Source organism: Plecotus auritus (genome assembly GCF_963455305.1).
Source record: "Plecotus auritus genome assembly, chromosome: 7".
In the NCBI taxonomy this organism is placed as follows: domain Eukaryota; kingdom Metazoa; phylum Chordata; class Mammalia; order Chiroptera; family Vespertilionidae; genus Plecotus; species Plecotus auritus.
In genome coordinates, this window is record NC_137774.1 from 93,787,376 (window position 1) to 93,799,008 (window position 11,633).

The window sequence follows — 11,633 nt, forward strand, 5'->3', positions numbered from 1 at the left end:
CGGGTGGGGTTGGGGAGGGGGAGAATCAACTTTCTCAATATCCTCATTTAGGAGATAGAAACTGAAGCTCACAGAAATGAAAGGAGTTGCTCAAGGTCATAGTTTTTTCAGTGCTCCAGAACAAGAACCCAGGACTTAATTCTTGCTGGAATCCTTGCTGGGCCTCTTCACTGGCCCAGGTACCTGGGTCCCTAGGAATGGGAGTAGGAGGAACTGGAGAAAAAGAAGTATGGAGAAAGGGGCATGTTCCCTACATCTCTCAGTTTAATTTTGCAAATTTATTTTATTCAACTTGGAAAATGAATACAAATCCCTGGGTATTTTTTGTCAGGAGTGGAGGGAGTGGCAGGAAGAAGAAGGGAGTAGGAGTCGAGTCAAGGTATGAGCATCACAGTGGCTGTCTCATGTCCACATCCCTGCCCAGGGAGGGGGGTGGAGGTTGAGCAGGGGGCTCAGGTCCGGAGAAAGACGATGGTAAGGAGGCCTGGAGAGGGGAGAAATAAAGAGCAAGAAATAATGAGTAGCCCTGGAGCTCTGGGAGCCCTCTTCCCAAGCCCTACCCCTCTTTCTCTGGGGCTCAGATCCCCTCACCACTACTGTGCTCACCCAAGATGTAGGCCGCCATCAACTTTTGTCCCAGGGAGACATGCAGGATTTGGAGCAACTGGCTGCCACGTTCATCCTGGAGTGGAAGCAGCAGGAAGGCCACCGAGACTATGCCAGTCAGAACAGGAGGAAGGAGCTGGTGGTCAGTTGTGGGTGGGATTCTGGGAAACAAGGCTTGTCAGAAGCTCCAGACCCAACTCCTCCCCAACCCAAGGTCCTCCTGGGAGGAGGCTGAAGACAGAAGGTGGATCCACTTTTTATTGTCCTTCAGAAGCACACAATGCAAGTGTCCTCTCCTCTCTAAAGCCTCTGTCCCCACAGCCACAAGAAACCCTCTCTCCTCTGGTCCCTCAGCAATTTTTTTCTTCACTCTGCCTGATTATTGGTTTCTGTGTACCTGTCTGTTAGGCAGGAAACTCCTTTTCCCAGACCCAGCATACAACTTGGTGTGGCATAATTGCTCAGTACAGGTTTCTTATGAAACCAAACTGAGCTGGCATATAATAGAAAGTATTGAAGTTAAAGTTAAGGAAGAATTTTCCCATCTAAGTATAGAAGCCAGAAACTAGGTAAACTGCAAAATATGTTTATTCCCTAATCCTATATAATCAAAGCCTAATATGCTAAGTGTCTGGTCAGCTGTACAACCAATCAAAATGTAATATGCTAATGATATGCTAAGGCCGCTCAACCGCTCACGATGATGTACACTGACCACTAGGGGGCAGATGCTCTAACCTGTAGGTTAGCTTGCTGCTGGGGTCCGGCCAATTGGGACTGAGCAAGACCAGCAAGACAGGCCCGACACGCCCTGGAGCCCTCCCCCGGTCCCTCCCTGGCTGGCCAGCCTCCCGCATCCCTCCCCACCCCAATCGTGCACCTGCGCCCTCTCGCAATCCGGGACTGCTCGGGCGATGTCAGAGAGTCAGTTTAGGCCCAATCCCGCAGGCCAGGCTGAGGGACCCCACTGGTGCACGAATTCGTGCACCGGGCCTTTAGTGTAATATAAAATCTCAACTCCTAGGAACATTTCCACAAAAAGCCAATAAACTAAACCTGAAGACCTCTGCAATTCCAACCAAGCTCATCTCTAGAGTTATGCTAGGTCTTCCCTCCCTACAGAACTCAAAAATTCCCATCCTCCAACTCACTTTCAGGGAGGTGTCTGGTTGTGGGTGGTGCTGTCCAGGAAGGAGGCCCTGGGTGTGGCGTTGAGTCAGGCTGTCCCTGAAGTTCAAGGGGGTAGGCTGGGGCCCTCAAAACCCGAGGTGATGTCCTTGCGCCCCAACACTTGGCCCTCAGCTCCCTCCTCAAACAGCTCAATGCGGAAGCGGTCCTGGACATCATAGTGGCTGGCAATGGGGGCCACGTGGCAAATCACACTGGTCCCAAGATGGGAGAGAGGCCCATTGAGAGGAAGTGAGTGATAGGCAATGAACCAAGTAGATCCAGGCCCCACGCTCGCAGGAAACTTTCCCACTGGGTTACGGGCAGAGGGTTGGGAAAAAAGTTGAAGAGGACCAGGTCTGAGACCTTAGACCAGGGGTTGGGAACATTTCTTCTGCCAAGAGCCATTTGGATATTTATAACATCATTCGCTTAATATAAATTTATGTTGCTATGAAAAAAAGCTCCTAGATTTATTGAATTTTGAGTCCTGCCTGTGGTTGCCTTGGCAGGGACAAACCAAATGATTTTGCAGGCCTTATACTGCCCTTGGGCTGGACACTCCCCACCCTGGCCTTAGACCATGGCTCAGTTACTCAGAGAAAGGTAGCAGCAACCTCTGGCTTCTCCACCCTCCCAACTTACATGTCAATGCAGGACTGCGGCTTCACATATCCTTCTGCGTCAAACACTGTACTTGGCAGGTGCTGTGCACAGGACTGAGGGATACAAGCACAGAGAGACTGACTCTTGCTTCTGAGACCCTACACAAACCTTTCCCACTAAGGGACAACAGAGTCCCCCTTGCCTTCTACCCCCAGGACTAGACATGACTCTTCTAGTCCACCAAGGCTGGCCATCTGACCATGTGGACGAAAAGGGACCACATACTAACCTGCCAAGATCAGGGAAGGCCTACTTGGCGGCCTTGCAAACTCAGAAACTTAAAGTAAGTTAGGTTTGAAGTTAAAACTTTTTAACTAAAAGCCATTAGGGCAGGAAGTCATGTGCTAGGTTAAAATCTTCCCTGACAAAAGTCAATCTTTACCTTAACTAAGCCTGTCTATTGCCTTTTAAATTTAAGATAACATTCCTTTGGATTATGAGGGTAACTTCCCTTTTCCCAGACCCCTCAGGGCACAACCAATGTACCAGAGCCGAGACCATAAATCCTCATTGTTATTGTTAACATGTTAATTATTCACTGTTAACTATCCTGTAGCCACCTATGTAAAAGATGTATGTGTCTATCATTTTACTTTTCATCCAATCCCAGAGGTTTCCCAATTTGCTTTCTCCCACCTCCCTAATCTATCACCAATGGATATCATGTAATCCACTAGCGTCTTCTCTTTTGATTATAATATATAAAATAAGATGCAAAACTGCCATTTTCTAGAGCATTATCTCAATCCGTTGAGATTTTTGTTTCCCAGCAATTGTGGACAGTTTGGCTCAAATAAACTCACAAAAATCCTCTATAGGTCTACATGTTCCTTACGTTGATACCCCCAATGTCCTGCCACCAGCCCCCAGACCCCTAGCATGAGGCGCCCATCCCTTCACCTCGGAAGCGAAGCGCCGCTCCCGTGGGGTTATAGAGGGTCAGCAGCTGCCTGGGTCCGCTCCGTTGGTCCGCCTGAACACTAAATCGAGGGGAAAGACGAGGACCGGGACGACAGGTCCCGCGGGAAGAGGGGCACCCCGGGACCCGCGCCCCGGGACCCCCCAGCTCCTGGTCCTGGGGCGCCCCGCGGCGCATGCAGGCTCTAGGTCTAGGCAGTGAGACATCCGAGGGCTGAGCTCGGGGGACAGGGCCTGGAATCTAGAGCTGGGGGACGAGAGGGACGAAAGGGAACGGACGAGATTGTGGGGCTGGCCTGGACTGAGGCCAGCGCCGCCGCCGCCGCGAGCGCCACCACCGCCTTGGAACTCGACTAGATGAGGGTCCCGCAGACCAGAACGAGCTCCCGAAACTGCTTTTCCAGCTCTGCCCTGTCCCTCTAGGCCCCGCCTCCAAGCCCCACCTCGATGGGCACTCCCACCCGGTAAACCCGGCCCCTTGCGGCTTCCAAGCCCGGGTCGGGGCTCTAGGCCGGGCTCCAAACCTCCCAAAGCCGATCCACTAGGCCCCGCCCCTTCCGGGCGTCCGGGATTCCGCCCCAGCTTGGGCCAGACTCCGCCTGCCACGGGGTCTCCTCCGGAGCTGCCCTTGCCGCCTGCCCCGCAGAGACCTGTATCTGTGGTATCTGTGCTTCCGACCCCTCCCTGAGCTCCGGCCGCGCTTCCTTGGGCTTCGCTACGATGCTCACCTTCTGGTCACAACACCTGTCAATCATTTTGTGAGCAGACCGTGGCTGCCACCTGCCCCCGAGGCCGTTTGGGTACTTCCGCCACACGGTTTCTGTCATTGGCCAGGGCGGCTTCGTTTCCGCCATACGTACACGCCGATTGGTGCGTTTACAGAGGGGATTGACTAGATTCTAGTGTCAGAAAATTATGTCTCTGTCTAGAATTTTAGCCTTGCAGTTACTCTGGCAGACCCGCGCAGCCTTTGTTCCTTCCTCCGCACTCTGAGACCGTCAGACGCTAGAACCCCATCCCACAAAGAAGTCCTCTCTTTCTCCACTTCAATCCCAGGCTCTCCCGGAGGCCTCTGCGGCAACCAAAGCAGTTTCCTACAGTTGGAGGTTGCTCCCAGTTGGACTCAAGTCTCAGCCCTGGGTTCCGCTCCTGATTCTCTCCCTTCTGCACGGGATTCGGAAATCACATTTACACAGGGAATTAAGATTTACCAACCCTGCCACTTACATTATTATTATTATTATTAATTATTATTATTATTGTTATTGCCACATACATTACCATTCCATATATTCAACTCTTACAAGGAAATCTCAGCAAGGTGAACAGTCTTCCCCAGACCACACAGTTAGCAGTGGAGCAAAAACAGTGGATCTTATCCAAAAGCCTTGCCTGAGCACTCTTTATAATGTAGAATCCCCGTCTGTCCTCTTGATCATGATGTTTTCTTCATAGCACTCATAGAGCTACTTGTCCTTATGTTTATTTTACCATTTATCTCTGTTCCACAAAAGCAGGGACTTTGTTTTGTTGTACCGTTGGTGCCTAAAACAGTGCCTGCCATTTGTTTTGTTTTTATTTATTGATTTGAGAGAGAAAAACATCGATTTGTTATTAGACACTTATTTCTGCATTCAGTGGTTGATTCTTGTATGTGCCCTCACTGGGGATCAAACCTGCAACCTTGGCATACTGGGCGGACTTCTAACCAACTGAGCCACCCGGCCAGGGCTAATGCCTGCCATTTGGAATGAACAAATGACTGACTAGAATGAACTTTGAGCTGAGATCTAATTGATAATTCCAGATAGAGGGATAGCACAGGCAAAGCCAGTGTACTAGAAATAGTCATAGAGCCAGTGTGACTGGAACAGTGATTTTAAGGAAGACAATAATTGGAGATGAGAGTAAGGGGGATGAAAGATGCAGAACATCCAGAGCCTTTGCGCCACAGTAGGACTTTGGATTTTATTTTGAGACTGATGAAAAACTGTAGGAGAGTATTTAATAAATTTTCTTTTTAATAGCCTTGAGATATCTTTGACATAAAAACTGTATATATTTAAGGTCTACAACTTGATGATTTGTATACACTGTGAAAAGATTACCACAATCAAACTCATTAATATATCCAACATCTCTAAAGACAGTGTGTCCCCAAAAATGTATGCATACTTTATAAGCTGATAGCTCAGTTTTAAAAATGAAACGTATTTTAATAAACACTGCCTTTATACTTATTCAAAGTGTGTATATACATTTTTGGGGGGACACACTATAGTTACCATTGTGTGTGTGTTTGCATGTGTGTGTAGAATATGGAGAGTTTTTAGCAAAGGGGTGACAAGATCCAACTTGGGCTCTTAAAAGATTCTGTATAATAAATGTCTGTTGAGTTTATTGAATGAATGAAAAGAAATCCCCAAGATGGGCACCAAAACCATAAAGATGGATATGTGACCCCTTCCTCAGTCAAGGAATATTTATTTGGATAAAAAATGGATCCCTAGGGCCAATGGCCAAGGCTGGCCTGGATTTCAGGCCTGGGACCTAGCAGCCCGAACAGGCTGGGAGGGGCACCTCCTCTTGCTGAGATTGGTGAGGATCTGATCCTGGTTGGGCCGGTAGAGAACCACAAAGCTATCTGGAGGAAGGATAGGACCTCTGTTCTCTTCCACCTGGCCCATCAGCAGATAACTGGCTCCTGGGAGAGGGAAGGGAAAGAGTGAGAGCTCATGTTATATACCTTAAAGATGTACCTCCTCATCTGAGCCCCTTATATTCTACTACCTCTCTCATTTCTATGAAGCTAAGTACTCTTCTCCTCTAGTCCACATCCCTGTTACCTTTCTTCATGGGGGGGCACTGCTTGCAAGGCACGTAAAACTTCAAGGAGGTATCAGTGGGTGCAGAGGGCAGGTCCAGGCCTCCAGTTTTGTAAGCACCAATGAGACTGACAGTGACAGTAAGACCCTCTCCTGGGCCCCGAACCATGGACTTCACTGTTGCCGTCACCACTGTGGGAAAGTGAGGGTGAGAGATGAGGAGACAGAAGGCCAGGGCAAGGCTAGAACCAAAAGGGGGAGGGTACTTTAGGGACAGGACGGGAAGTTAGAAGATCTGGAAGAGCAGAGCATGTGAATGAGGCTTCTTACCCAGATTGCTGGTACAGAAGTTGCTCTGCAAGGTGCCTGTCCGCCGGCACTGTTTTGGGCAGGTGACACTGGGTGCATCTAGGAGGAGGAGGGGAACATTTTTTGTGGAAGGTGATCTATTTCCCCATAACAGCCTCATTGATTTGAACTTGTTCAAAGTTCTATCCAGCTTTGGGTCTCAGTACCCAGTGCCAACCATTGTCAGCACAGAGGTGGCACCAGTGAGTGTTGTATGAATGAATGAATGAATGGAGCGAGCCCAGGAATGAACTCAATCTGCATCCTCTTCCTCCCCCTTCTCAGACTCTCAGACTCACCAGGGCCCACAGGAGTTGCCTGGACCTCAGGTGAGGCTTTTGGTTTCTCCGCAGGTGGGGGTTCCAGCTTGACTTTGGGTGGGGCTCCTGGTTTGGGGCCTGGGCCAAGGAGCGGGGGACCTGGCCGGGCATCCTCTCCCGGGCTCTGAGCCGGCCCTTCTTTGGCGGCACCCCGCGGCAGGGTCCTGTAGGAGGCTGAGAATCCATCGGCAGTGACGCTAAGGTCCGAGACGAACTGGACGAGGAGCTCATTCCCTTCGGAGGAGATGGGACTGCAGGCGGCAGCAGGGCATTGTGGGAGGTGTCAAGAGGGCCTGCACCCTGCCTCTACCCAGGCGCCCGCCCCCAAGTTGGCTACATTAGCTTCCCGACTTCTTAGGCCCCAAAAGCCTCAGTATCCAAGGTCCACAGGACTGATGCAGGGCCTAGTACCCTACCTGCTCCACCCACTGGTTTGGAGCTCATGGGTTCAGATCCGCCTCTTCAGCTAAGCCCCTCCCATCCCAACAGCAGCCAGAGGTCAGACTCCTGAGGAGGTGGAGAAACCCTGACCTGCACCCATCCAGGTCCTGTCCCCTCACCCCGGGGCTGTGTCTCCGCAGAACTTCCCCAGCCTCTTGGCGTCGTCACTCACAGCTCCGTTGAACACACTGACCGAGTCATAGCGGCAGTAGGTGTCCGGCTCCACGTCAAACTTCCCGAAGGTCAGCGAGATCACCTGATGGCAGGGCACAGGGCAGAGGCTGCTTGGCACCTCTCACTTCCTTTGGGGATGTTTACAGTAGCCTCCTCTCACCTCCCTCGCATTCTCCTCTTAATGTATTCAAACCACAGCTCAAAGGATTACATACACAGGAATCCTGAAGTGGTATCCTCCGCCATGGTGGGCAAGGTCAAGTCCAGGCTCATTCTCAAGGAATAGACCCAAAATCCACCTCCTCCACCTCCCCCACCACCTCCCCCACCTCACCATCACCACACACACACCAAGTTTATCAGCATCAGGTACCCCACTGATCATAGGTATAATTTTACATTTTTGTTTGCATGCAAGCAGGTTGGGTCTGTTTTTGCTTTCCACCAGCGCAAGCTCAGTGCTTAGGACATAGTAGATGTTCAATAAATCTTTGCTAGCTGCATGCTGGAGGACACTGCTCAGGTCCGGAGGGCAGCCCGGGCAGGGGGTCGGTACCTGGTTTGGGGGTGCGATGATGTGCCAGGAACAGCTGATACCCGGGGGGTAATCAGACTCGGGCCAGTTGGGCGTGGTCAGTGTTCCCTGGGCCTTTTCCAGCCGCCCCCCGCAAAATTGGTGCTCTGGGGAGGGGAGAGAGGAGTAGGGTGGGGGTAGTGGAGATCCTTGATCAGCTTGAGAAAAGCTCTAGGCTGGGAGCTCGTGCAGGAAGGTCGGATGTCGGGGTCTCAGGATGAGGGGCGAGAAGAGATGAGGGGGAGGAAACGGTGGGTAGGTTAGCAGAGGAAGAGCAAGGCGCAGGACCTCCGGGCACCCAGGCAGGTGGTGGAAGGGGGAGGAGGAATTGGTTGGACACGCCCCTTATTGCCCCTCCCCCTGACCCGCTGCCACACCGTTCCTCTTCCCCTGTTAGATCCCATCTCCTCTACCTGGCAGAGAAGTCCCCTTTGCAGGCTCGAGAGTCCCCACGCTGTGAGGGTCCCCTCAAATTGGGGCATAAGCCCCTTTGAGAGGTCTTAAATATTTTAGGGGAGACTTCTGCCGCCAGGAGGAGGTGATGGGACCGCAATCGGGAGCCCCGGGCTGCGTGTAGGAGGCTCTGGGTCAGAGGAACCTGGTCCCCCTTCCCAGGAGTGCCCCCTCACGCCAGTCAGAGGGAGCCCGATTGCGGACGGGGGCGGGCAGTTACTCACCGTCCCAGTAACCCCAGGCCGCCCATTCCACCCGCGGGTCGGTGACCCATTTCCGCCTCGCGCCTGGGGTGGGGCCTGGAAGAGGGGGGTGGCGGGAGCGGGAGAGGGGAGAGAAGATGGGGAGGAGGGACTGGAGGGGCAGTTAGTGAGGAAAAAGGGAAAGGGAGGCAATGGGGACCTAGGATCTTGGGGTGAAGGTTAAGGCTGAGGGCGGGGCCTTGCCAGGGTGGGACCAGGAGAAGGGGAAGGAGAAGGTGAGGAACATCTCACCAGTGCTCGAGGTGGCCCGCCCGCTGTACCAGAGCAGGAAGCCTCGTCCTCCTGTACCCTCATCCGCTGTCATCTTCAGGGTCACCTGGTTGCCCGGGGCCACTATGGGTGCTGGCCGGAAGGTCCCACAGAAGCGTCCGAGCCGCTGGCCTGAGGTTCCAGACCCAGCAAAGACCTCCAGAGCATCATAACGGCAGGCAGGGTGTAGCTCCAGGTCAAATACTCGGAAGGAAAGGGACACAGTCTGGCCTTCAGGGACCTGATTTCAGAGACAGGAGTGGGGACTTGCAAAGTCAGGTCATACACATCCCAGGCAGAGGGCACTTCCCTTTTCCCAAGCATTTCCTAGATAAATTTGGGCCTGAACATGAAGGAAACCCATTAGGGTGCAGAGCAGAGGGCCTGGGCTCTGCATCAGGCTTGTGGCTTGTGCAGGGGACAAGACTTGAGGTCTATGGAGAGATTTACAGGGGGCAGGAATGAAGTTGGGAATGGAGTAGCTGGCTTTGAATTAAGGGTTAAGAGTGAGGACACTTGCCACGTATTATTGTGGACACTGATGGATCAGTGACCAGAGGGGAGGGGTCTTGGACTTCCCCTGGGAGTAATAGTAGTGCTGGGGGAGGGCCTTTGACTGGCTGGACCCAGGCCTTGGAGACTTTGACAAGGGGTAGTGACCAGAGGTGCCTTCTCACCGTTATTGTCCAGATGCACTCCTTATTGGGGGGGTAGAGGTTGGGAAAACTCTCACTTGCCACGTAACCTGATTCCCCAGTCACATCCCCTCCACACAGGAACACAGGTCTGGAGGACAGAAGAGGGGTCAGCATGGGTGGGGGAGTAGTGGACAGACTGGGATAGGGTAATAAGGGTAGGGAAACCTGAGGATGAGGGAGAAAGGCCTAAGGGATCTGGGACGGCCTCAGCCACCCTATATGAAATTGAGGTGGGAAATACTATAGTAGAGGACCAGGAAAAAGTAGGGCCAGCAACTTAGCTATGCCTCCAACTCCCAGTCCCCACCCCCAACACAACAGGAATTCCCGGAATCCTCCTTAGCCCCCCTCTTACTCTCCCCCCTTTGCACTGCCAGGCAGTCCACAGCAGCTGCCTAACTACTTCCAGATGTAGACACAGCCATGCCACGAGGCTGTGCGGGGGAGGGGGCGGGGAGTTGAGCGAGAAGCAGCAGCGATGGCCCTCACATTGAACCTGGAGACCAGGCTCCCTGACTTCTCAACCTTTTCTTTGCTTCTGTTGCAGCTAACTATTGAGTATCTGACCCCAAGTCACCCACTTGCTGCCCCGCTTCCCCCCATAATCTCTAATCGCTTTCCTGGAATCCAGATGTCCAGCTATCAAGCAAGTTCAAGGTCTTGGCTTTCTCACGTTCCATGGAGTGAATGGGGAGACTTAGAAGGAAGAGGACAGAGGTTGAGGAAATGGGGAGCAGTGGTGACCTACAGGAGACAGTGGTCTTGTAGCAGGGAGGATAGACTTGGGGACCAGAGAAGAGTAGAAACTGGGAGATCTTGGGGGTGATGTGTTAGAAAAAGAATGCACAAGATCCATAGGCATAATCCCTCAGGAATTGGCTTTCGAAGCTCACTCAAGCTAACTAGAAGGTGCCAAGAGACCTACCTGGTGTAGTTGGGGGTCTGGCCCTGGGTGAAAGGCAGCAGGGTCCAGGCAGTGAGGAGGAGCCCCAAGAGGGAGGCTGTGGCAGCAGGCAGCATGGCTGAGGGGAGAGGCGCTGGGGTCCTCAAGACAGAGGCAGCAGCCAGCCGAGTTAGCAGCAGCAGCAGCAGCAGCAGCGGCAGCAGCAGGGATAATTGGTGCCAGATGAGGCAGCCTCGGATCTGTGGGCGTGGGGACTGGCCAGTGGGGAGGGCGGTGGGGAAGGCGGGACAGGGAGAGAGGAACTGGGACAGTGGTGAGTCCAGGGGCCTCTCTAGGTAAAGGACACATAAATATTGACCTAAGTAGTGGGAGGAACAATGAAGGGCTGAGGGAGCGTCAGGACCTCAGCCATAATCTAGGCATCAAGTAATGTCATCTGGAAGCCCGTTCTGTCCTGTGCCCAAGCATCTTGTGAACAGAGCCTCTAGTCCTTCCCCAGGACTCTCCAGCCCACTCATGATCCTCTCCATTGCTGCTTCCTTAGCACCCAAAGTCCTTTCCTGGACTCCCAACCTTTAAGCATTTACCCCCTTCCCAACCACCACCTGCCCCAACTTACTTTCTGCTTCAAATTTCCACTATCTTCTATCCCCAGGCCAGACTAGGCCAAGGAGAAAAGAATTTGGCTCACCCATTTTCTCCCAAATTATCTGGAGGTACAGGAATGGGGCAGGGAGGCATGGCATGTGGATAAAGGGAGTGTCTCCCTTCTGCAGGAAGAGGAGGATATAGTAAAAAGTAGGGGGAAAGGACACGTGAGATCAGATCTGGAAGGTAAACAGAAAGCAGGGAGGAGGGAAGTTGACTTCACAGGGATGAAAGAAAATGGATAGAAAACTGTCACAAGTCAGAAATGGCTTCTTCAGGAAGGGAATAAGAGGATCCAGTGGGGGGGCACCAAATAGCATATGACCATTGGTGGTCCGTGAGGTCCGAAAGGTTGGCAACCACTGGCATATGTTGTTAC

At 52.4% G+C, this 11,633-nt stretch overlaps 2 protein-coding genes across 2 annotated transcripts; both read right to left on the minus strand.

The window, feature by feature from the left end:
• Positions 1 to 258: 258 nt before the first annotated feature.
• On the minus strand, positions 259 to 3,683 carry MOSPD3 (motile sperm domain containing 3). The gene is given in 10 exon segments (XM_080677756.1): positions 259 to 484; positions 607 to 726; positions 729 to 767; positions 1,758 to 1,869; positions 1,871 to 1,988; positions 2,419 to 2,465; positions 2,470 to 2,492; positions 3,340 to 3,411; positions 3,414 to 3,502; positions 3,504 to 3,683. Coding segments are annotated over 10 exon segments (684 nt in total). The 5' UTR covers positions 3,536 to 3,683; the 3' UTR covers positions 259 to 452.
• Positions 3,684 to 5,302: 1,619 nt separating this feature from the next.
• PCOLCE (procollagen C-endopeptidase enhancer) lies at positions 5,303 to 10,813 on the minus strand. The gene is made up of 9 exons (XM_080678731.1): positions 10,628 to 10,813; positions 9,682 to 9,790; positions 8,987 to 9,245; positions 8,022 to 8,146; positions 7,411 to 7,547; positions 6,830 to 7,101; positions 6,513 to 6,590; positions 6,204 to 6,374; positions 5,303 to 6,061 (listed from the first exon to the last, which is right to left on the minus strand). The coding sequence occupies exons 1-9, from the start codon at positions 10,720 to 10,722 to the stop codon at positions 5,895 to 5,897; spliced, it is 1,413 nt and encodes a 470-aa protein (XP_080534857.1). The 5' UTR covers positions 10,723 to 10,813; the 3' UTR covers positions 5,303 to 5,894.
• Between the last annotated feature and the right edge of the window lie 820 nt (positions 10,814 to 11,633).